The sequence below is a fragment of the Scardinius erythrophthalmus genome, assembly GCF_964197995.2.
Source record: "Scardinius erythrophthalmus genome assembly, chromosome: 15".
In the NCBI taxonomy this organism is placed as follows: Eukaryota; Metazoa; Chordata; class Actinopteri; order Cypriniformes; family Leuciscidae; genus Scardinius; species Scardinius erythrophthalmus.
Window position 1 is genome coordinate 7,872,229 of NC_138235.1, and position 23,617 is coordinate 7,895,845.

The following is a 23,617-nucleotide window of genomic DNA, read 5'->3' on the forward strand; positions in this document are numbered from 1 at the left end:
TATGTGTAAATGCATTTGGTCTCTTTGCATTGGTGCATTCTTGCAAGAAGCTTTCTGCAAATAAGACTGCTTGGCGCTCTTTGCTTTAGATAATTATGTGTGAATTGAAAGCAAACAGACATTGTAAATGTGATCTCTTGACACCTACGAGAAAAGTGCTTTTCCTCTGGGTTTAGTAAACACTGAGCAGCTGTTATTGGGTAAGGAATTGCTCCTGATCTGGTCACACACTGTCTTAAATTATCTGTCATGCCCCACAATGACCTTAAACTGCATCAGCAGTCGATTGGTCACTGATTGATGATCGGAGGAGATCAGGTCCAAATCCTGTCCTCTTGAATCTGTCACACAGTTATACTCACCAAACCAGTTCTGGCTTTTTAGTTTGGTCTTTTTGCTGTTTTAAAACAACAAGAAATCAAATCATCTCTATTTCCTCTCTTAATAACTGACCCTGGTCTAATGGTGTATGATTTGTGACTGGCATAATACATGTTTATGCTGAAATCCACTTTTGCTAGTTTAACAACGCGAAAAATGGTCGGTGCTCCCGGCGCATGGTCTAAAAGTGTTGTCCCTATTCTCTTAATGAGGAATGGGTGTGTTTTGGGCATAACGTGCAATAAACCAATCAGAGGCAGATTCGCTATTTACATGGAGGAATTTGCAAGCAGAAAGACTGAACGCTTCTCTAGCGAGGAAACGGATCTGCTCGTGCTCGAGGTTAAAGCGTAAGCAGACCATCTACGGGACAAAGTGTGTTGTGGACCCGCCTATAGGCGCACATTAATAACGCACTCTTTAAATAACAAAAATAATATTGCGCCATTGACTTTAGACCAGTTTTCAGTTGGTCAATGGCTCAGTCTATTTCAGTTCCTCAAAATAGCAACACGTCAACAATGCGCCTGAACACACACTTCGTTCTCAGACCAGCAGCCCATGGGCGCAAATGCATTTCCTATTCAAACAATGTGGTGCAGGACGTGAAATGATAACTATGTCCTGCTGAAATTAGCAAAACACACTTTTGGAGATGGAGCCTGCTGAATTTTTCTGCAGAAATTGAGGAAAAGCACAAAGCAAAAGAAATGTTTGGAGATTTATAGCTACAGGCACGTGAGAAGGTTATGGGCTGAGGTCAATGTAGATTTGACACAGAGGAACAGAGGAAAAATATTCCTAATCCCAGTGTGCTTTTACACTTGAGCCACAGATTAAAGCTGCACTGACATAAACGAGCAGCGAGATTGGCTCTTGTTTTTGAGCGGCCCGGTTTTGAGAGAAACATAAAGTGAACGGGTTCACCCCTGCTGTCGCCTGCTGGGTCTCATTTCAGGCAGGAGTTTGGGGAGTGATATGCAAATGCCCCGTCAGAGCTGCAGCTGCAGGGTCGAGCTCACCGGCCCACTGTTGGCTGAGGCATCCGAGCGCTCGCAGCGACTCCTGCTTTAGGATTCTGCTACTGCTCTCCTCTCTCTCTCTCTCTCTCTCTCTCTCTCTCTCTCTCTGGTGTGTGTGAGCGGTGCAGTGGGCAGGATGGTGCCAGAACAGCAGATGTTTCAATTGCAGCACTGCTTGCCCGCCAGTAACTGAAGTCAGTGCTCCAGAGAAACCTTGTGGGACTCAGCAAGGAAAACAAGCAACACTTCACAACCTCCGGGCTCTGCAGCCCTCCCCAGCTTCTGCTTTCGACACACACTTTCTCCGTCTTCCTCCACTTTATGGCTTTTTCTGCAAGTGTTTTTGTCAGCCTCTGCTCTGCTGCTTGAAGATGAGGGGGATATTCACGTATGGGGGTCTTCTGTTGGTCACGTTGCTACTGACTTCAGTGGATGCAAAAGGAAATCTCTATGGAAGTCCATACAGATACAATCTACACAAGTCTGGGAGCGTCCCGCAACACAGCCCTGGAAAACCAATGGGTCACCATAAGTAAGTAAACAGTAAAGTTAGATGTTTGTGTATGAGTGTGTGTGTGTACAGAACAGAACAGAAGCCCAATGTATCAAGCATTAGACCATAGGCTGTGAGTGTGTATGGATGTGTGTGTGCACAAGTAATGAAATGTCAAGCAGTGACAGCAGCGTCCTGCAGTTTCATATGCTTCATCTGCAACATTTTTTCTGATTCTTTTAATTGCACATGTAGTTTTAGGAGCTTAAATTCACTGAGAGACTATATGTAATGTTTGTAGTTAGATAAATTCATTTGTCTCACCTCAGGACTATTAGTGAACTGAAAAAAGTGATTAAAATAGGATGCAAACTTTTCTAAAATGACAGTCATCACAGGGCTTAAAATGAACATTTGCTTTTTATGATCGTATCAATTTTAACAACATCAACAACAACAAAAAGTGGTCACACTTTATAATAGGTGGCCTCACTGTGTACTAACAATAATTACATACATGACGATGGATACATACATAACTATGCATTGTTCTGGAAAATTCCCACATTATTGCCAATGACTTTGAGGTTTGGTTAGGTTTAGGAGTAAATGTATGATTAGTTTTTAGTGTGAGGGTTGTTACAGTCAGGAGTAAAGTTAATGGTGCAATTAAATGTAATTAAATTCCTTTAAATGTATTACAATGCACTAACATGTACAATATGCGCATAAGTTAATTGTATCAAATGGTTGAGTACTATAGTTAAGGCCACCTATAGTTTGACCAATTTTTTGTCAATTACTCAAATTTTACATCTCGACAATGGATGACTATATATCTCATTAGCATCTGCCAACATTAATGATGTATCCGATGTCAAGTTTTCCTTAATGTTTCAGTCATAGCTTCTGAAATTGTTTTGTGTCACCAGATATTTGGAAGGATCCTTAAAGAAATAGCACACATACCTCTGGTTTCACAGACTAGGTTTAAGCCTAGTCCCAGATTAAAACGCATGCCTGAGCTGTTTTAACTGAAAGCATCTTGCACTGACGTACCTTGAAATATATCGGTGCCATTGTTTTGTGTCAAGATGCACACCATGTTTTCTTCCAAGGAATGTTTATAAAAGCTACTTAAATGTCCTAATTGAACTAAGACCTAATCCTGACTTAATCTAAACCCTGTTTGTGAAACCAGGCTTTGATGTATACTGTTGCAATAATGAATTTGTAAATTAATAGTTGCCCGATCAAAAACAGCAAATAAAATGCGCTGTGACTGATACTGACCATTCGACTTCAGTTTTCCCAGAACATTCAATGACGTCACTAAAAAGTGATAGCACAACTAAATAAGAGCATATTTCAATATATTAATAATTTGTCAGATATATACACACTCCAAACTTTCCGATGCTTACTGCACTCAAAAAAAAAAATCAGTAAGCACCAACCAACAAGAATGATTTTAAACTTAACAAAGCTTATTGGTTAAAATATATATGTTGAGGGCCAATAGCAAAACATATTGCAACACACACACTGTCACCATGTGATGCACTTGTTAATGCCGGATCGTTAAATCCAAAATCTGACATTTCTGAGGATCCGGCTCAAATTAAGCACTGGTCTGAAGTTATTATAAATGTCCTAAAATCAATGACGTTTTTTTCCAAAAGCAGCTCTGGAGCAATCTGAATCCGACCGAAAGATAAGCAGTTGGCATGTTGAGAAAATTCCCATCAAAGACCTGTTGGCATCTAGGAATTCTGAAATGCCAGTGGTATCAAATGCAGATCGCGAATGTTGGCAGTGATGTTGCATCTGTCCTCAATGACCCATGTTCTGAGCACTATCTAATATCATACAAACCATTGGTGTATCTAAACATGTTCATCTTGGTCCCTCGGGTAAATCACAACAGCCTGTATATCTCCTGTCTATCTCTGTTTCCAGAGAGATGCCCATGCAGACAGCATTTTAAGGCTTCCTTGGCATGCTCCCGATTCAAAATCTGCCGATTAATGACAGCACGATGATATTGCCTTCTAAGATAGCTTCTTTTGTCCACTGTCTAAGGCCTCGATCACACCTGATGCATTTTTTGCAGTGAGAGGCGCCTTTTTTCAATTGGTTTCCTATGGCAGTGAGTGTTCTGCGCGCTTATTATGCGCCTCGCGTTTTTGCAGTTGAAAAAAAGCAACTCCGAGCGGAAAAATCGCCCGACATCATCGCGTTTTTTTCCACTGTCCAATCGAATGAATGGAGAGGCGGGCCTTCCGTTTTAGTGATGAAAGCTACAGTTGCTTGAACGTCCGGAGACTGTGATGATGGACACTTGTGGTGCTCTCGTGGGTTACCAGGAGCTTAAAGGATAATTCCGGTATTCAGCACTTTGAGTCTCTTTTCTGGTTTGTTTTGGATGAACAAGAGTGGTGGACACCTAAATGTTGACGATGGGTCCTATCTCGACTTTTTGACTCGTTTTGAATCGCCTTTGACCGCTTCAGAGTGGCTGTCTACGGGCATGCACGAACATGTCCTTAAAACAACCCTTAACGTTCATTTTCAAAACTGTGCAACTCACCGAGTGGTTAGTGGTGTTCATTGATGATTATAAACAAATATATCAGCGCAATGTATGATTTCAATCCGTGTTATTTGCTATAGTGGAACTAACGACTTCACAAACCATAACTACCACAATGTTAACAGAGAGTAAATAAAGTTAATAAAAGGCTGATTTGGCGTTTACTTGACTGACAGGACAGCTGTTTCAGTGGTTGCCTATAAAAAACGCAGCACACTGCTCGTTCTGTGTGATGGGGCAGTGCTGTGCACCTCGTGTTTTTGAACCTGAAAAATGTAGCATCTCATGTATTCTTCACAGACGAGGCAATCCCAGAATGCATTGTGATGAGCCCAGTGAAGATATTCCATACAGTATTGGACGAAAAAGGGAAATGCTCTTTGCTTTGACAACCCTTGTGTAAAAGAATATGGTCATGCCTAGGGAAAAGAGGTCAACTTGGCATTCCAATTTTGCAATAAGGCATTGTCCACACTAATATGTTTTTGTTTGAAAACGCATCTTTTTCTCTCCTTTTTGGTCTTCCGTCCACACTGACACTGCGTTTTTAGTAACGGAAATAAGGCTTTTTGAAAACGGTCTCCATAGTGGATACATTTGAAAATGCTATTTTCACGTCGCAGTGTGAACTGTGAAAACAGAGGTATCTGAAAACTATGACATATGTTTAGTCATGTGACGCATATTGTACCAATAGAAATTCATGTTTATACCGGTATTGTGCCTGTTATGTGCTATTTGTGCACTTTCACACAGTTGCTAAAATATGTTACTTTGCACACTCTTTCATATCACAGTCCTTGCAAAATGCAACCTGGATCAGTGAATGCTGAGATATTTTGCTAAATAAAATGATCCTGTCAGGAGAATTGCGTGATAACTTGATTAAGTCTGGTTCTGTCTGTATCATCTCAGTGAGCTTTGATGAGGGTTTACACATGCGCTGTACGGTGAATTTAGCGTTTTCCAATGTTTCAGTGTGGATGAGAAACATTAAGAAAACGCCTGAAAACGCTAGTGTGGACGGAGAGCATTTTGAAACGAAAACTCTGTTTTCAAATCTATGCAGATTAATGTGGACGTAGCCTGAGATGATCATGCTAAATTTCTTACACTATCAGAAAATTATCGCAGGCTATCTTTGGTTGCAAGACGGTGACAACGGCTGTATTTGAACCTCTCTCACTGTAAGACGTAGGACCAGCAATTAGGAGCCACGACCACAGAAATCACCACGATTAGTCATCTTTCATCTGGGACAGGCCATTTTCTTACAATAGCCACGTTTCCACTGTCGGGCCAGTCACATTTCCACTGTCACTTCCGGGGCTTGATCTCATCAGGGCTTCCTCGAGGCCAACGGCCAGGGTTTTCTGGCCCGCCGAATACCTTGGTCCAAAGCGGGCCGGCTCGGGCTAGAGGAGTGGTCATAAACAGAGGCGGAGTTTACCTGAGTCTGGAGACGACAGCGGCGGATGATTCTGTCAACTAACATCAGCATTAAAGACTTTTAACATCATTTACCTCAAAACTCACTTTCATATTTGAATGCCTTCTGTCTGTGATCCGATGTGGATTCTGATCACCGTATAAGGTCGAAATATTTATACGCGATGCAAAAGACTATGCACGCTGTGCCGCTAACCATTACCATAGTAAACATGGTAAATATGAACGCTTGAAAAAATCTGACAAATCATTAAGGCTATCACAATCATGGTTTTAATGTATCTGTCAGTAGTCTACGTCTCGTCTCTTTATACCGGACCATCATAAAATAAAACAACTTTTTTTGCGGGAGCTTCCTCTGTTTCTCTGACTGAAAATATAACTAGCCTACTGAGAGAGTGTGCTAAAGCTCCTCAGGTCGTATTTTTGGTGGCATATTTGTAGAAATGATTCATTTAATTCATTATGGTCAATGTATCACTTTTTATTGTAAACCTGTGGTAAAACATCGATTATTGGGCTTTATTACATGGCTCGGCTGAATTCCAATGTAGAATGCGGTCTGTTATTTCTTGATAACAGACCGCTGCGAAGTATAACAGACCGTTGCCATGAAAAACAGCGCGTTGCTATGGACGCGGAACGGACTATTTTCTTTGGCGGAAGCAATACAATCGTTTTTAAATCAATAAACTCCTTTTTAAATCAATAATTCGTGTCAAATTATTTATTTATTTTGTAGGTAGCCATGTAATAAGCGGGATAATGTATAGAGAGGCGGTCGTTATAGCGAATAACAACCCCTTCAGGCTGATTCAAGACCCCTACGCTTCGCGTCGGGGTCCTGTTCAGCCTGTCGGGGTTGTTATTCGCTATAACGACCGCCTCTCTATACATGATCCCTTACTTAATATTCAAGTAAACAACAAAAATGCCAGCAAACGGTTGCTTTTATCATGTTTGTTTTGCGATACCGCTAGTTTCCAGTGATTTCTCTCTGATTAGTTTTCTGATAAAACTTCCATTTGTTGGTGAAATGATGGGTTTGTGTGACGTTGTTCCAGAGAGGTGTGTTACGGGTGTGTTTTAGTGAAGCGCTTCTGGCCCAACAGTGGAAACGCAGTGTTTTGGGTTCAGTGCTCCAGATCCGGGGCTATTAGCCCGGCACGGCCCGTTTAAAGCCCCGGCTCGCACTGGCCTGAGAGTGGAAACGCAGCTAATGTGTACGGCATAAGAGCTTAAATACACACGGAGAGGTAATGAGGAAGCTAAATGAACTACAGGTGCATGTAATCAATAACTAATGTAACGAAGCAGCACACAGGTCAACTACAATGACAGGAACACAGGCAAACAGGAAACACAGAAAACAGAACCAAAACACAATGAAACTAGAACAAACCAGAGCATACACATTACAGATATCTTTTGATATATTACTAAAAAAGTCCTCAACACATTTATAGCTAGCTAGCTATAGCTAATAAACATCTGGTTTAATGGCAGAGGCATTTGTGTAACTATATCGCCCCCTTCGGTAAAGGTCTGTTACCTCCTGAGGAACACACATGAAGAACAGTATCTGTATATAAATGCACTTCTCAAGAAGTCAGGGACTGTCGCTCCATTTAAAAACAAAATGTGAGATTCAAGACAACATTCAAACTTGAAATAAAGCCTCATAAGTGATCTTGAACACTACATAGGCAGCAACCCAGTGTCATACAGTGTTAGCATGTTATTTATGTGACACTTAAATACACACATTATTAAGTATTTTATAAACAAATAATTAATTAATTGATATGTTTCAGTATTAACTGAATTATACATTTCTGTTTCCACAATATTGATGAAATGAGGCGGTGTGATTCTGCTTTATTTTCTGTCTAATGTCTATGGACTACATTTGTGGCACATCTGTTAACATGAACAATAATTTTGATTCATTGTGAACGTGTACACATATAAACACTGTTTAACTGAATGGGAAACATGTTATAGTAATATCATTATAAAGGAAGCTTAACACTGAAGTGGACATCCCAAAAATCAATGTTTTGAAAGGACAGATTTTTAGGTGCCATAGACAAAGGTGTTCACATACATAAATGAATACAACTGAACATATTTCTTGTTCAGTTATGCATAGTAATTGACACCTTGCCACAGATGCGGTCCACAGTGATTAAGTTGAAAATAACTCGGCTCAGTTTGACATCTATTTCTGCATGTGTCTTTGAATGCTGTGCATGAGAGCAGGTCAAATTAGCAGGACTAAAGAGCCATTTTTATTACTTCTCAGAACTCAAGCTATTCTGGACGCTGGATACAGTATCTCCATACTAAATGTATCCCATTGTTCAGCGTGTCACAGCAACTCTTTTCTTGAGTTAATGGATCCTAAAAAGCTTGCATGCACCGTATCTCCATATTTATACTGTCAGTGGCCCCATCCCTTCCACAGCGACTCTTTAAGGCATGACCAATGACTGAACCCAGCGACCGATGAAAGACTGCTTCCATTAGTGTGAGTGAGAGAGTGGATGAGATGGAGAGAACAATGAAAAAATGGAGGGAGATATTTATATGGAGAACGAGAGGAAAATTCTGGCACAACTCCATCTCACAACTAAGCTTTAAGTGCCATTAAAAGCTTTTGACATGCCTGTGTATTACTCAAGGGTGACTAGGGGTCATTTTAAACAATGCTGGCCATTTATATTTAGATTATGAAAATCCACAGCTAACTCCTGAGCTAGATGATGGTCTAAAATAATTTGTTTGGCTCTGCTGTTTTTGCACTAGTCACATGTAGCCAGCTGCATGAAGTCTGGTCCATAATGTCAGGCCAAGAACTTCCCATTTAGACAGGAAGAGACAAATGACTGGCATGCACAGTTACCAATAGTCCTTTTTTATTATTATTTAGTATTCGGTGCTGTTTATGGGTGGGAAATATGAAATAAAATGAATAATAAAGAATAGGCTGGTGGGTAAAAAGCAAATCTAAAAACAACACATTGTGCTGCATGAATGATTGTTCAGAAGAAATTGCATAAACATTATAGACTTCCAATAGTACACTGAAAAAAATGTTGGCAGTGGATCTGTAGTTATCAGCAACATAACGTGTTTAATAACCCTAAATCACGATTTCTCATGGAAGCAAAATTCGCCTATCAGCAAGGAGTCGAACGTGTCCATCCTGAACTTTATTGGAAACTGATTGTTGGGTCAATGTTGTATTGAAGTCGGTCAGTTTGGTGTGCTCTCCAGCTTTCTTTGCTATTTGCATCAGATGGTCAGAAAACATCGTCTGTCTGAGGCTAAAACAAGTTTTGCACCTCTTTCTTCATGTGGTGTACCTCAGGTGTATGTACTAGGCCCCTTCAGACTGTTACCGATTCATCGCTGCATTTTACCCTGAGATGAATCCAGCACACACAGAAGACACACCAGCTGAGACATCTCTCCGATAGCCTCTTTACTCCATTCCTCTGACAGATGAACTCACGTTTTCCTCGTGCTGTGTGGTCTTTGTGGTTTGGGAGATCAGCCCGTAGAGCTAATATTCATCTTTCATATGCAACACACAGATCATAGGCTCTGTTTAATACATCACAGGAGGCTCTTAGATCACTTTACATGTCTGACAATGTGTTAATTTGTCCTTCGACAAGTCACAGTACTGTAATTCAAGCAGCTTCACAAGATACTTTGTTCCATATGAGCAAATGGAAATGCATGGAATACGATAATAATGTAAAGAGCCTTTTTTGTTGTTAAACATTTGTTTTTTCCTTCAGTTGACAGAAACTTATAAGCAATTCTTGCGACTTGCATGCATACTGTATCTGTGTCATGTCTCTCCTGTTCTTCCTGTCGACATAATTTGATATTGATTGAATCAACTCATGTAGATATGGTTGGACTGAGTTATGTGTATACATGTGGAGCATTTGAACACCTGGACTCATTTTGCTTGACTACAGAGGTTGTTCTTTTTCTTCCAAGTGTGCGCTCACCTGACAAGCAAATGCTGAATACTGAAGTCTGTTTTTCGTTACCCACAGTCAGAAAATGTTGATGTAGTTATTCCCATTCCCTTCATTTGCATGTGTTTGCACAGATCTGTTTAATGCCTCCTCAATGAAAGAGACAAGTCACAGGGGTCATTCCAGTTGTTGCTGTAAGTGAGAAATGCTCTCACTATAACTCTCACGACACAACTTCAGACACGCATTTTTGGCATAGTGAGTAATATCTTGCATTAGATTTCTTTTTTCTACAACTTTTCATGTCTGGCTCGCTTAGTCAAAATGCTGCATCTTATTAAGGCGAAATTACTTTAATATGACTTAGTCATTGTAGTCACTTATAAAATTAGTCTTGAATATGTTGATGATGAATCCAGAAAATTAAGTAAATGTTACAGATTAAAGGGTTTAGCAGAAGTGGCTGTTACATAAATCATACAATTGGCCCTTCGCAGGGAGTTTGATTGATAGGCGATCTGACCAATCATAATCCGCCGTTTTTGTCCAACAAAACAGTCAGGAGAGTTAGATTGACGTTGGAGGATTAGAACTTGAAAAATGGCGTGCACTGACGTCTTTCCGCAGTTAAAACATTCCTTCTGATGTTCATTCGTGTTTATTTGATGATATAAATGAACTAGAAGGAAGAGATGATCGGTTCACGAGCAGCTTTAACTGAGCGATCTGTCACAACACATTAAAGAGCCACAAAACACTATTTATTGTTTAAATTTCTTTAAAAAATGTCCAAATTTGAAAGTTGAGACTTTGTTTCATATCAAAAGTAACCCAAAAGTAACCTGGTCTGTCCTGTCTCAGTGTGTTGTCAGTGTCCTATCTCCTCCGCGATGTATTGTTCACTGCGTGAGAACATGTGTGGCGTGAGAGCAGCGTGGCTTGTCGGACATAGTAACAGTAACTAAAGGGGGCGGGTCTTTGCGAACGGTCAATTATTAACATGAACAATTCAGGTCATATTACATAAAAAAATGCTGTTTTCAGTTAAATGCAGTTGTGCAATGCAGTGATGGGTTTCCATGTTTTATGTATTTACACACTATTGTTTAATAATCTCCAAGCAGTTTTAAGACAGAAACGTGAAGACACACCAGACTTCTGCACAGTTCTCAGGTCAGTTGACTGGCCACACTTGTAATTAGAGTCATTAATGTCAGGGATCTCTCTACACCTGAACTCTCTTACACACTGTGAATGACTGAAGCTCTATCCCATGCAGTCCAGATCTCTCAAGCAGAACCGCTGTTGAACAGCAGGACTCGGAGGTTTGCTCCAGGCTCATTGGAAGACGCCAGCTCTAGTACAGCAATGCATGACTGCTCTCCAGTCAAACACTCTCGTTTCTGTGAGCAATATGTGTGTGAAGACACATGTAGGCCGTGCAAATGAATGGCCAAATGTGGGTTTCCTTGTGTGCCTTGGGTATCACTTCAACAAAACTGTTTGTTTGATAGCTGATAGCACTAGACAGTCATAAATCAGATTTCATCAGCTGTTGAACTGTGTTATTACTGTATAATGTGGTTCCTAATGGGGTTAATGAACATGACTTTGGGTTTGACTGAATAGCATATTTCTCATACTATGTTTTAGTAAGCTGAGAGCAAGCACTATATAATCAGACAGATGGAATAAAAATAATTTACATATTATGGAATACATATATGATGACATTTAATGATATACAATATAAATCTCAGAATTTTCTAATATTTAAAATGTATTGACCAGGGGCCGTATTCACAAAGCATTTTATCTTACCACTAGGAGTGCTCCTAAATCGCACTAAAATATTTTAGCTAGGAGTTTTCTCTTAAAAGTTATTCACAACACCTTTCAGACCTACTCTTAGTAAAGAAAAATGACAACTCCTAAACTAAGAGTGAGTCTTCGTTGCTATGGATGACGTCATTACTCATGCACGAGCTTGACTGAAGTGACCACCTTGATTGGCTGATGATTGTAACGCGGGAATGATTCCAAACTCCTCCCCTACGATGATGAGTGACAGGTGACAGGTCTGAGAAAGCGTACGCTACACAAGTAGTGCGAAGGACTGAAGATGATGAATAACTGAATAAATAGCCTAAATGAATAAAGAGTAAGGCAAAACAAATAGCCTAGCCTAATGAAGCCTATAGGATTGAAGCAATATCTTTGCAACATTATTGAATTAATCTGTCACTATATGCCTCTGGCTTACGTTTGCAAAGAGAATTTTTTTTTTATTTGATTCATAATGAAACGTTAATTAGTTTACATGCAATGAATAGCCTAGTTTTGGTTGTTGTACTTGTTGGTGGCGTTATTGCATCCCTTTATGCCTACAATGCAAAAATTTTCCCTCGCGATGGGAAGCTCCTGTAGCCGCCACTTACGCATTTCAAAACATCGCAGCGTGAAATGCCACTAAAAGCGGTTTGTGAATAGGTCTTAGTGAGTTAGGAGTCCTCTCGACTTCTTTTAAGCTGTCCCAGACTTAGGTGCTACTTTTAGGGCTAAAATGCTTCGTGAATTACTCTTAGTCAAAAAAATTAGGAGTCCTAAAGTTACGAGTGACACGCCCATTATTTTTAGGAGTTGCTCCTAAATTCGCCAGTTAGGAGCTACTTTTAGCCTTAAAATTCTTTGTGAATACGGCCCCTGATCAGTAGCCTATATTACTGTTATTTTTGCAGTATGCAGTGTTTACAATTTCCACAAAATGTAATTTTGTGATGCATGCATGTAATACCCAATAACCAAAATTGAGAAGCACCAGTGTTGGGGAAAGTTCCCTTTAAAAGTAATGCATTACAATATTGCCTAAAAAAGTAACCAATTGCCTTGTTACTTGTTACTTTGCATGGAAAGTAATGGCTTACGTTACTTTTGCGTTACTTTTTCTGACCAGTGCTGGGCTTGCTTGTTTGTTTTTTAACAATAATAACAACAAAAAAGTTATATTTTTGGCAAATGTAAAGGCCCTTTCTATTTTAACGATCTGAAACGCAAGTAACTTTGTGGGCGGATCTCGGCGCAAATCTAAGGCCCTGTTTACACGAGAACGCTCGCGGGTGAAAACGTAAAAATATTTTATCAGATGTGCCTTTCGTTTAGACGGCGACGGCGTTTTTGGGGCTTAAAAACGCAAAAAAGTTAAACCACCCTCCAGAGTGGAAATCTTTAAAACGCTCCACCGTCGCGTTCCCGTCTAAACGGTAAAAACGCAAAAGTCTGCTAGACAGTGAAGGCACCGATCCGTGCTTCACATTGCCACCTAGCCGCCTGGAGAGCACACTACATTGAATTTCACCCACATAACGCTCGTCTAAACGCAGAATAAAAAGTGATCGCTTTTGCGTTTTCTCTTCAGATCGTTTCCGTGTAAACGTAGCCTCAAATGGGTTGGTCTGAAGTAGCTTCATTATTCATAGGTGTGGTTTGGGCGTAACGTGAAATAAACCAATCAGAGCGTCATCTCACATTCCCTTTAAGAGCAGGTGCGCTTGTTCCATGGCGGATTGCTATTATAACAGCGGATTTGCCAGGAGCGGTTCACAGCCGAGGAGACCGACATTCTCGTCAGGGCCGGAAAACACAGAGAAGTGACATTGGGGATGGAGAAACACACCCAAATTAGCTTCGGTTAAACAGGCGTATGATAACTTGGGTAAATGTGTAAGCTAGATTTATGCCTATTTTTTCACATCTTCATGGACACAGCAATGCTTTCCCTCATGTGGAATATTTTTCCTTGTAATAATGTATGATTTGCAAAAATGTCAAATGCTGCATCTGTGTAGATGAGAGAAGCAAAGTGTATGCACGTTGTGCACACGCTACATTATGGCCAAGCATGCGCCCTTAAAGGGTTAGTTCACCCAAAAATGAAAATTCTGTCAGTAATTACTCACCCTCATGCTGTTCCAACCCCGTAAGACCTTCGTTCATCTTCGGAACACAAATTAAGATATTTTTGATTAAATCTGAGAGCTGGATCACTCCTCCATAGACTTCTAAGGGACTGAAACTTGCTGGCCCAGAAAAGTTATTAAAAAGATCGTTAATATAGTCCAAGTGACTACAGTGGCTTAATCTTAAGTTTATCAAGCGACGAGAATACTTTTTGCGCGCTAAAAACAAACAAAAATAACGACTTTATTCCACTATTCATTTCCTTCTCTCTGGGCCTCGAGAGTTAACGTAGAGCGTCAGTGTTGCACGTCACCACGTAGGCTCACTATTGGCCGACGCTGGTCATGTGTGTGACGCGCTGCGCAAAAACACTACGTTAACTCACTCGAGTAATTACTGACAGAATTTTCATTTTTGGGTGAACTATATCTGAACTATATGAATAGTATCTGAATGCGCCACTGACTTTAGACTAGGTTTTTCCTGGTCAGTGCTGGAATTGTTTTCTGAAACTGCAAAATAGCACCAGGGAATGTCTGCGCTGGAACACGCCTCCTCTTTGCGCTGCACCGCCCCCTGGAGTGCAAGTTCATTCCCTAATTTACTGACGGCGTCTGTGGAGGGAAAAGTCCACTGTGCGCAAGTGCAAAATAGGAATGATACATGCGTTGGTGTACAAAGCCAATTGCGCTGGGTGCAAGATAGGTCTGCTGCCATTCTGGGGGAGAAAGTTCAACATTATTACTTTAGCGATAAAAGCAGAACATTTTACTTTTTTTTTTTTTTTCTTATAATTATTGTTGAATTGGATCATTGAAGGTCAGCAGCATGAAATTGCTTAATAAAGTGAGATTGAATACATAAAGTATATGTGTAATTTAGCATATTTAATTATTGCAGCTTTACATAATATTGTGAGTTTGCATTTCATTGTTTTTTTGCATTTTGAGGAATTCTGAATCTTTTTCTTTTGTTCAAGTGAGATGAGTAAATGCATGCTCACATTTAGTCTAGATCTTCAATAACTGATAAGAATGTAATAACTGATAATGCATCAGTATGATGTATGATAATGAAGAATGTAAGAACTGATAAGAATGTCTCTTTCCTCTCGACAGGAACTTCTGTGCTTACGTGGTCCAGAAGAACGTCACCTGTGTGATGCAGGATGGAGTGGCCACATATGTCAAGCCAGAGTACACTACCAAGTGCATATGGGGACAGAAATGTCCTGTGCTCATGTAAGTCATGCACTAAGAATCTTGAATGGAATAAAATGTAGAGGGATTTTAGTTTTAGACCAAAATATAGTTTCAAATGGGTGTTTATTGTTCAAAACAGCAGGAGCAAGATGGCCTCAAACATGTTTATTTGAATGTTATATGTTTTGGTGGTGTTTGAAGATGTCGAGCACTTTTCATTGTATCCTTGAGTTGCCCTCTAGTGGCCACTCAGAATACTGTTCAAAGTCTAGTGAAACTGTGTCATGTTGCGTGTTTTTAAACTGGAATACACCGAAAAAAAAGTGAAAAGTGCTTTTCTATGTTAGTTTAATTGAAAATCATGTTTTTCAGTTTAAACCTATTTTGTTCAGCTTGCCACAGAAACAACATAGAAACAGTTATTTTTAAATAGTGCTGATTTACTGAGTTGTATTCATTTTTTTCTTTCTTGCTTTTGTTTGTACATAACAGAAAATATGATTCCTATTTTTTTTTTTAAATCACAATAAACATTAAGGTATTTTGAATTGTCTTTATTTATAGTAGGTAAACTAAATTAAACATTAACTAACAAAATATTTTTAGTTTTATCCCATGTGAAAATTTTACTTTCATATTAATTTAGCTTTTGTTTATGGTGAAATTAAGTTGTAAAAAGCCAAAAGATAATGATTTTGACGGCATTAAGTAATATTTTGACCTACATTTACGAAACATCAAATATATATCATTATATGAACAATATATTAAGTACTGTATGGTATGGTCTTTAATAATAAATAATCTTTTTTCTTTCTATTTATCTTTTTGTCTTTAGGGTTTTTTCTCTCAAAATTACATGCATGGCTTTTATTCAAACAAATATTAAATTCTGATTAAATATTAATAAAACATCTTTCTTTTCCCAATCAGTTTGGCTGTGACTGTCACAGCTTGGTTGCAGCAGAGATGCAGAAACAAACTCAAATCTTCACATAACACTCAAGAACAGAACAACCAAATGAACACAACGTATAGAGACACACAGGGCTTAAATAGACAGAATAAACCAATCAAAGAAAGTGAAACACATGTGAAAACTTAATCAAACCATTTGTAACCTTGGAGGCTAACAGGAGGGAAACAGAGGATGACGGGACTAATAAACAGAACAAGAAAACCAACCTAACAGAGATAAACAGAACAGAAAATGATGTCAAAAGCAAACTCTAAGCATGACCAAACTCAAAACGTGACAGTAACAAATTCGAGTCGGTTTTAATTTGGTTCAAAAAGAAAAAAATATATATATATATATACATATATAAATCGGTGTTATATGATCATATACCAGCATTAAGCTGGTTTAGATCATACTTATCTGACCACTACCATTTTGTCTATTTAAATGGAGAAAAATCGATCATAACTCCAGTAAACTATGGAGTGCCGCAGGGATCTGTGTTAGGCCCTCTGTTATTCTCAATATATATGCTGCCACTTGGAAATATTATAAGGAAACATGGAATTAGTTTCCATTGTTATGCTGATGACACTCAAATATATATTTCATCATGGCCGGATGACAACGCTAAATTATCCAAATTGACAGAGTGTGTTAAAGATATAAAAGATGACGCGCAATTTTTTTTTATTAAATCCAGACAAGACAGAGGTACTACTTATCGGTTCAAAAAAACGCCCCAAAAAATAATAAATAAATAAATTTGATGCTTGTGGTCATACCTAGGATATCCAGATCCACCAAAGGAGGGAGAGCATTTTCACATTTAGCCCCAAAACTCTGGAATAGTCTTCCGGATACTGTTCGTTGCTCAGACTCGCTCTCCCAGTTTAAAACTAGATTAAAGACGCATCTCTTCAGCCAGGCATTCATATAATACTTTTAATCTTACAGTTAAATCCGGTCTCTATAGTTCATAAACGCCAGAGGAGAACTGGCCCCCGACTGAGCCCGGGTTCTCCCAAGGTTTTTTTTTCTCCATTAGGTCACCTGATGGAGTTTTTCGGTTCCTTGCCACTGTTGCCTTTGGCTTACTCAGTTGGGGATATTTGGGGATATTTAATTTAATTAATCAATCAACAATACTATTGATCAGCATTACCAAACGTGGACGTTTTCCACTAGAAACAAACATTGATGTATTATTTTAATTTAATACTGTGAAGCTGCTTTGATACAATCTGTATTGTGAAAAGCGCTATTATAAACTTGAATTGACTTGACTTGACTCATTACGGTCATGCCTGAATGTCAGTGAATAAAAGCCCTGAAGCTGATCTCGTTTTACACAGGGCAAACCGCGGGATGGTGAAGTGTGAAGTTCATTCTGTTTGTGACATTCAGTGTGTTTTTCCCCACAGGTATCGGACACTCTTCAAACCACAGTACAAAATCGGTCATAAAACCATCACTGAACTAGAGTGGCGTTGTTGCCCCGGTTTCTCCGGAGAGAACTGCTTTGACGGGTCGACCTCTGACCCGGATGCCATGATGCCACCCTTCAAGGGCTCGTTCCCTCGGCCCGGGGTCAAGGGTTACCCCAGGGGTCATCCCAAGACCTCCTTTCCTGGAGGACACCCCGACAACAAACCCATCCCTAGTGGGTTCATACCAAGCTATGGTAAATGCAAGTTACACATCTCACCATTAGCAGTTTGATTATTAATGTGACACTTGCATTAATATTTGGGGAAAGTATAATGGTAATAAATAGATCATTACAAAGTTATAATGTTTACAATGGTACTGTACATTATTGTTTTAAAGCCAAACATCTATGCAAGGATTCCCCTTTTTTTTCGTCGTAAAATATTTATTTGGAGTAGATTTGAAGTTAATATTTCAATAATTTGACAACACTCTCGCATTTTATTGGCTCTCTGATGTCGGTTAATGGTCACATGACATGCAAGTACACAGCAAAATCCCCACTGTTAAATGAACACTGCTCAGTGTTTATATAATCCACGCTCTCAGAGTGTTATAAGTAACACTGAAGCAGTGTTAAAGGTAATGAGATAATTATGTGATTAATTGAGTGATGATTGACCATTATTGAAGACACCTGATCAGAGTGCGAATTACCCCACCATAATTGGGGGGTACTGCTCCTTCACTTCTTCTATGACCATCATGGTCCACTACCATATCAATCCCCACCGTGATCGCCAAGTGCAACATGTGTTGTGCAACACACAATAATGTGTGGTGCGACAAACTGATAATCAGTAGGCTACAGAATATCTCATTGTTATTATATATCCAAAAGAGAACTGTTTCGATCAACTCCCAAAAGTTAGAAGTTAAGTGCACTGAAATACCATTCTAATTACTAGTAAAAGTAATACCTTTACAAGAAGCCTATTGCCTATTTCAGGGTTTTTCCTGGCTCAAAATGAGGCGGAGGTGGTAAAATCATAATAATGTATTTTAATAATAAGATAAGGGTTAAATGTGTATTTTGTTGTAGACCATCATATAGCCTAATGTGTTTCTATTTTGTACATTTTAAAGATAAATTCTTTAATCTGGTGCACTTTGAGCCACCCGAATCCACTATTAAAAATAAATAATCCACCTGCAAACCACCCATATTCTTTGATTTAGATATCTGCATCTGATCATCACATTACAATTATTCAAATTCTCAGTATTAAGCATGATAATATGGTAACATATCACACTGAAGTTGGCTAATTTAAAATGAACATTTGTTTAAAATAATAGTTCTTCTTTTGGCAAAATGACATTTCCTTAATAGCCTAAACAGAGTCTTTACTCCCTTCAAGCTTAAATTGTCAATATTTCATTACATCACTGTTTGAAAACAATCAGAATAATTTTTTGTACCTTTATAAAGGGCATTTTCCCCTAATTTTATTAAATGTATGCTCCATCTTTCATTTCAAATTCTTAAATTTGATAAATATATTCAATTAAAATAATTAGACACTAGGCTGTTACCAGTAAAATTAAATAATTTACATTGAAACATTATAACTGTATTAAATTAGATTATTTTAAATATTTTTGAATATACAAATAAGGAATGTTGAAAAGAATGATACTTTATGAAACTAGCGTTTTGTCATTCAACGTTGACACTTGCTTGAGAAGTTGAAGTCGTTCTCTATCTCCGTTGCTTCTAGCCACGGTGGTTAAAAATGGTACGGTCCACAATAAAGGTGTCTGAAATCGCTTTACATCAAAATGTTCCTACAGTGAAAATAGGAGTTGACTTGACCACCCCCCCCCCCCCCCCCCCAAACTGATATTTCTGTCCCTATGGGGGACTTTATGGGTCTTCTTGGGGGGTATAGTACCCCCCAGTACCCCCTGTAATTCGAACTATGCGTCTGATGTTAACTAGCGGAATCACTGAAAGAGAAAATCACACATTTTAAGTCACCATTATGGTGATCGGTGTTTTTAAAGTTAAAACTTTAGATTTAGTTTGGCTGCTGTAATTGAGTTATAACAGCCAGATGAACAAAGAGAAAAAGTGATCTGATGGAGTTGGTTGTGTTTTAACAATTGTTTTTAACCTGAATCACTGAACTCATTTAGAGCCTGATCTCTGAGTTAGGTTTACTTTATTGATTAAAACAGCACTGTTCTTGCATACATAGTATATTTTTTTAGCATTTCCAGTGTAATCCAATGGATTTCTTAAAGTTGTTCCACTAACTGCCAGAAACCCTGATCTACGCTTTTCTAATTTCATAAATGTGGATTGTAAAGGTGTAAAAGTTTTTCACTTCTTCCAAGGTCCAAAAGCGGGAGTCTCTGGTGAACGCTTGGACCGCATTGAAGAAAACCTTCGAAAACTCTCTCAAGATCTGGACACGTTGAACGGCCTGGTGTCTGGCATGGAGGAGCGTCTGCGCGTCTCTCTGCGCGAGGACACCAGGAAGATGCTGAGCTCTTTGCTCGGTGGCGCCCCCCGGCTGCTGGACACCTCTGTGGGCTTCGGGCTGATCCCAGAGGGCACGCCAAACGGTGTAGACGGCGAGGCGAACCTCCCTGGTTTTGGAGAGTTGGTGGGAAATGTGATGGAGGTCAGAGATGAGCTGAAGGTCAAGAGCGAGATGCTGGACGAGATCCGTGGAATGGTGATGGGACACGATGGCCAGTTAAAGCGGCTGATAGACACTGCCACTGGGAGACCCATCCCTGGGGATCAGCGGCGTCTAGAGGAGCTCCTGGACTCCAGACTGGCCGGAGTGAGGGCCGATGTCCTTGATGGCCTTGAGAGGAGACTGACGGGTCTGGAGAGTCACTGTGATGAGAGAATTGGTCAGGTGAGTTGATCACTCAACTTTTCACCAAGAACAAGTTGGACTGCTGACATTTGTTTTGTTGGTTCTAATTCAAGTCGGCATGAACCAGAAATTGCCACTAGTTTAATTTTTGCAGTTAATGTTTCATACATGAATTCTGTGTCAAAGTGCAGCATTGCAAGCAGGTATTGAAAACTAAATTAAGAAATTCCTACTCTTTAGAGACACTAGATGATCAAATCAAAGCAATATTCAATCATGCATTGAATCATGCATCTCTTACGCAATAGCAAACTCACACTCTCTCAGTATGACTCATGCAGTACTGTTTAAATAGGGTCTTGCATTTAATTAGAGTCCCCCTGTGGTGAAAATCAAGCTTTTAATGTTGTTTATATGTCTATGTGGTGTTTTTAATATGTTTTAAGACAAACCATGTGTAAATTCATAAGTCGGTTTGAAATCGCTGGTGTTTCTGACATCACAAACTACCTTGTAACCAATCAGATCAATGTGTGATCGTCAACGAGTGGATCTCTGAGCTGAGTAAGTGGAGGCGGGGCTCATTTACATATTCATAGAACCGGGTATACTAAATGAGGCAAGGGTGTAGAGTGACATTCAAGCTATTTAAAGGCATGAATAATTTTTTTTCAAGAAAAAAACAAACATTTAAATATGTCATTTTGGTGGACATTTTATGATGGTGATCAAAATGAGTTTTAAGGGATACAATTATTGACTACAGGGCAGTGTGCATAATCACAAGCACTGTACTGTACACGCTGTGTAGTTGTTGGCATCGGAGCATTTTAATGAGTATGAGTACGAGTACACAAGCGCAGCATCGAGCCTATATATATATATATATATATATATATATATATATATATATATATATATATATATACCTGGTATTAATATAAAAGTGCAGACTAGAATTCATTAATCTAAGGCCTGGTTTCACAGACAGGGCTTAGATTAATTCAGGATTAGGCCTTTTTTAGTGCATTTAAGTAGCTTTTATAAACGTGTTTTAGAAAAAAAAACCCACTGGTGTGCATCTTGAGACAAAACAATGGCACTGATATATTTTAAGATATGCCAGTGCAAGTTTATTTCAGTTAAAACAGCTCAAACATGCATTTTAGTCTTGGACCAGTCTTAAGCTTTGTCTGTGAAACCGGCGGTACGAGTATAAAGAACTTATTTAGCAGTTTTTTTTTTTTATTTACAAGTTTTTTAGGCAGAGCATAATCATGTATGACACAAAATGTCTTGTGTTTAAAAGTACGTTTTCCTGTGTCCTGTCCTTAGGTTAAGCAGCAGTGTCATGACGAGCACTTAACAGGTCAAGAACAGATCCAAGTCTCTCTGGATGGCCGAGAGACGGGCTTGAGGAAAGAGCTGGGTGAGCTGCAGGCACAGATCCTGGGTCTGACGGTGACCGAGAGCTGCTGCGGCGAGGTGAACAGCCTGACTCAGAGGATGTTCCAGCTGGAGGACTCGGTTACGGGCCTGACCGAGTCCCAGAGGCAGCTACACGTGGACATGACTGACCAGACACTCCACTTCGAGACCCTAGTGGAGAGCCGGATGGTGGACATGGAGGGCAGGATTAATGCCTCTGAACATGGACACCAAGATGGGTTCAGCTCCCTGGATGGGTTTAAGACTTTGTTAGACGATAAGCTGAAGACATTGGAGCGACGTCTGTTCGTAGCGGTGGAGGAGTTGAGCAACGCCACGGCACCGGCGCTGCTAGAGGGGCAAGTGGTGCCCGCACTGGAGACGGAGATCGACAGTGTCCGGAGGAGGCTGGAGGCCGACCTGGATGGGATGCAGAAGCAGATGTCCGTCCTCGAGCTCCTCTGCACCTCTGCGTGCTCCCCTGCCTCTAGCCCGGACACGGCCCTCATCCAGACGGAGGTAGAAGATTGCAAGGAAACAGAAAACAAGATCATGGACCGCCTGGATGTGCATTCAAGCAAACTGGACCATCTCAACAGCACCTTACTGGGTCTCCTAACACAGCTGTCCCAGGAGGACAAAGAGGGCTCTATTCAAGGGGAAATCACACTCCTGAAGATCAATGTCAACTCTGTCAATCGTACCTTGAAGGGTCTACGGGATTCAGTCAGCCTGTTTGCTCGAGAAGTTGGCAAGGTGAACTCCACATGGGAGGAACGGGAAAGCCGTTTGGTCACTCAGGTGCAGGGCATCTCGGATCTGGTGGAGCGGCAGGCGTCCATGCTTGGGTCCGGGGAGCGGAGGCTGATCCAGTTGAAGGGGGAACTCCAGAGCTTGCGACGGAGGTTAGCCGGGGAACTGCAGGGTTGTCGCTCCACAACGCTGGGAATGCAACGGGAGGTGATGGGGGTGGACAGCCGAATCACCCAGGTTGAAGGACAGTGTGGCAGCCTAAGTGAGTTGGCCGATGACCTTGAGAGAATCCGCAGTGAGCTGGAAAGACATTCGGACAGCTTCCTGGAGCAGGTCAGCGGGACACTAGAAAGCCATTCTGAGCAGCTGGTCCAACTGAAGGACGGTCTTAAAGACTGCATGAGCAAAACGGACCCCGCACGGGGTGACGGTCAGTAATCCTTCCTCTACAGAGAAACCACAAGGCCTGAGGTTGTACAAACTTGCAATATTTGTGTTCCCTCAACAGGGCATGTTGTCTCCTATTATTTGTTTTAAGCCTTTATACCGAGTTTTGTTAACTTATATGAGGAAAGTGTGACTGCATTATTAAACATATTTGACGATTTGTTAAATGAAGTAACAAACATGCAAAACTCATGAAAGCGAATGTTATGACACTACTAAGCTGCTACGGGTTTCTAATGGCAAGTACTGTTCACTACCTTCTCATCTCAGCATCCAAGTCATCTCCTGATTTAATTACTGTATCATAACACTACGAAGCTACACATTTTTTTTTTTTTAGTTTGATGAGTGTGAAATAGGTTGTTTTAAAAATATATTTCGCATTATTGAAATGTTTTCTAAGAGATTATAATTTTTCATTAATAAAAGCGAGTTGTGTGAACTGAAGAAAAAAAGTTTGTCAGCTATTTCCTTTATATTCTGATTATTCTGATTCTGATGGATCAATTGTGGAAGTTCCAGTAATGACCACCCAGTGTCATCAAGAACAAACTAATCAAACTTTCATTAGTACAAAATAAACCCAGTTTGACATTCATGACAAGCAG

General features: G+C 39.9%; 1 protein-coding gene across 1 annotated transcript; it reads left to right on the top strand.

The window, feature by feature from the left end:
- The first annotated feature begins 1,575 nt into the window (after positions 1-1,575).
- emilin3b (elastin microfibril interfacer 3b) lies at positions 1,576-23,140 on the top strand. Its single transcript, XM_081386997.1, has 5 exons — positions 1,576-1,935; positions 15,012-15,134; positions 17,481-17,740; positions 19,888-20,420; positions 21,717-23,140. The coding sequence occupies exons 1-5, from the start codon at positions 1,775-1,777 to the stop codon at positions 22,998-23,000; spliced, it is 2,361 nt and encodes a 786-aa protein (XP_081243123.1). The 5' UTR covers positions 1,576-1,774; the 3' UTR covers positions 23,001-23,140.
- Positions 23,141-23,617: the final 477 nt, after the last annotated feature.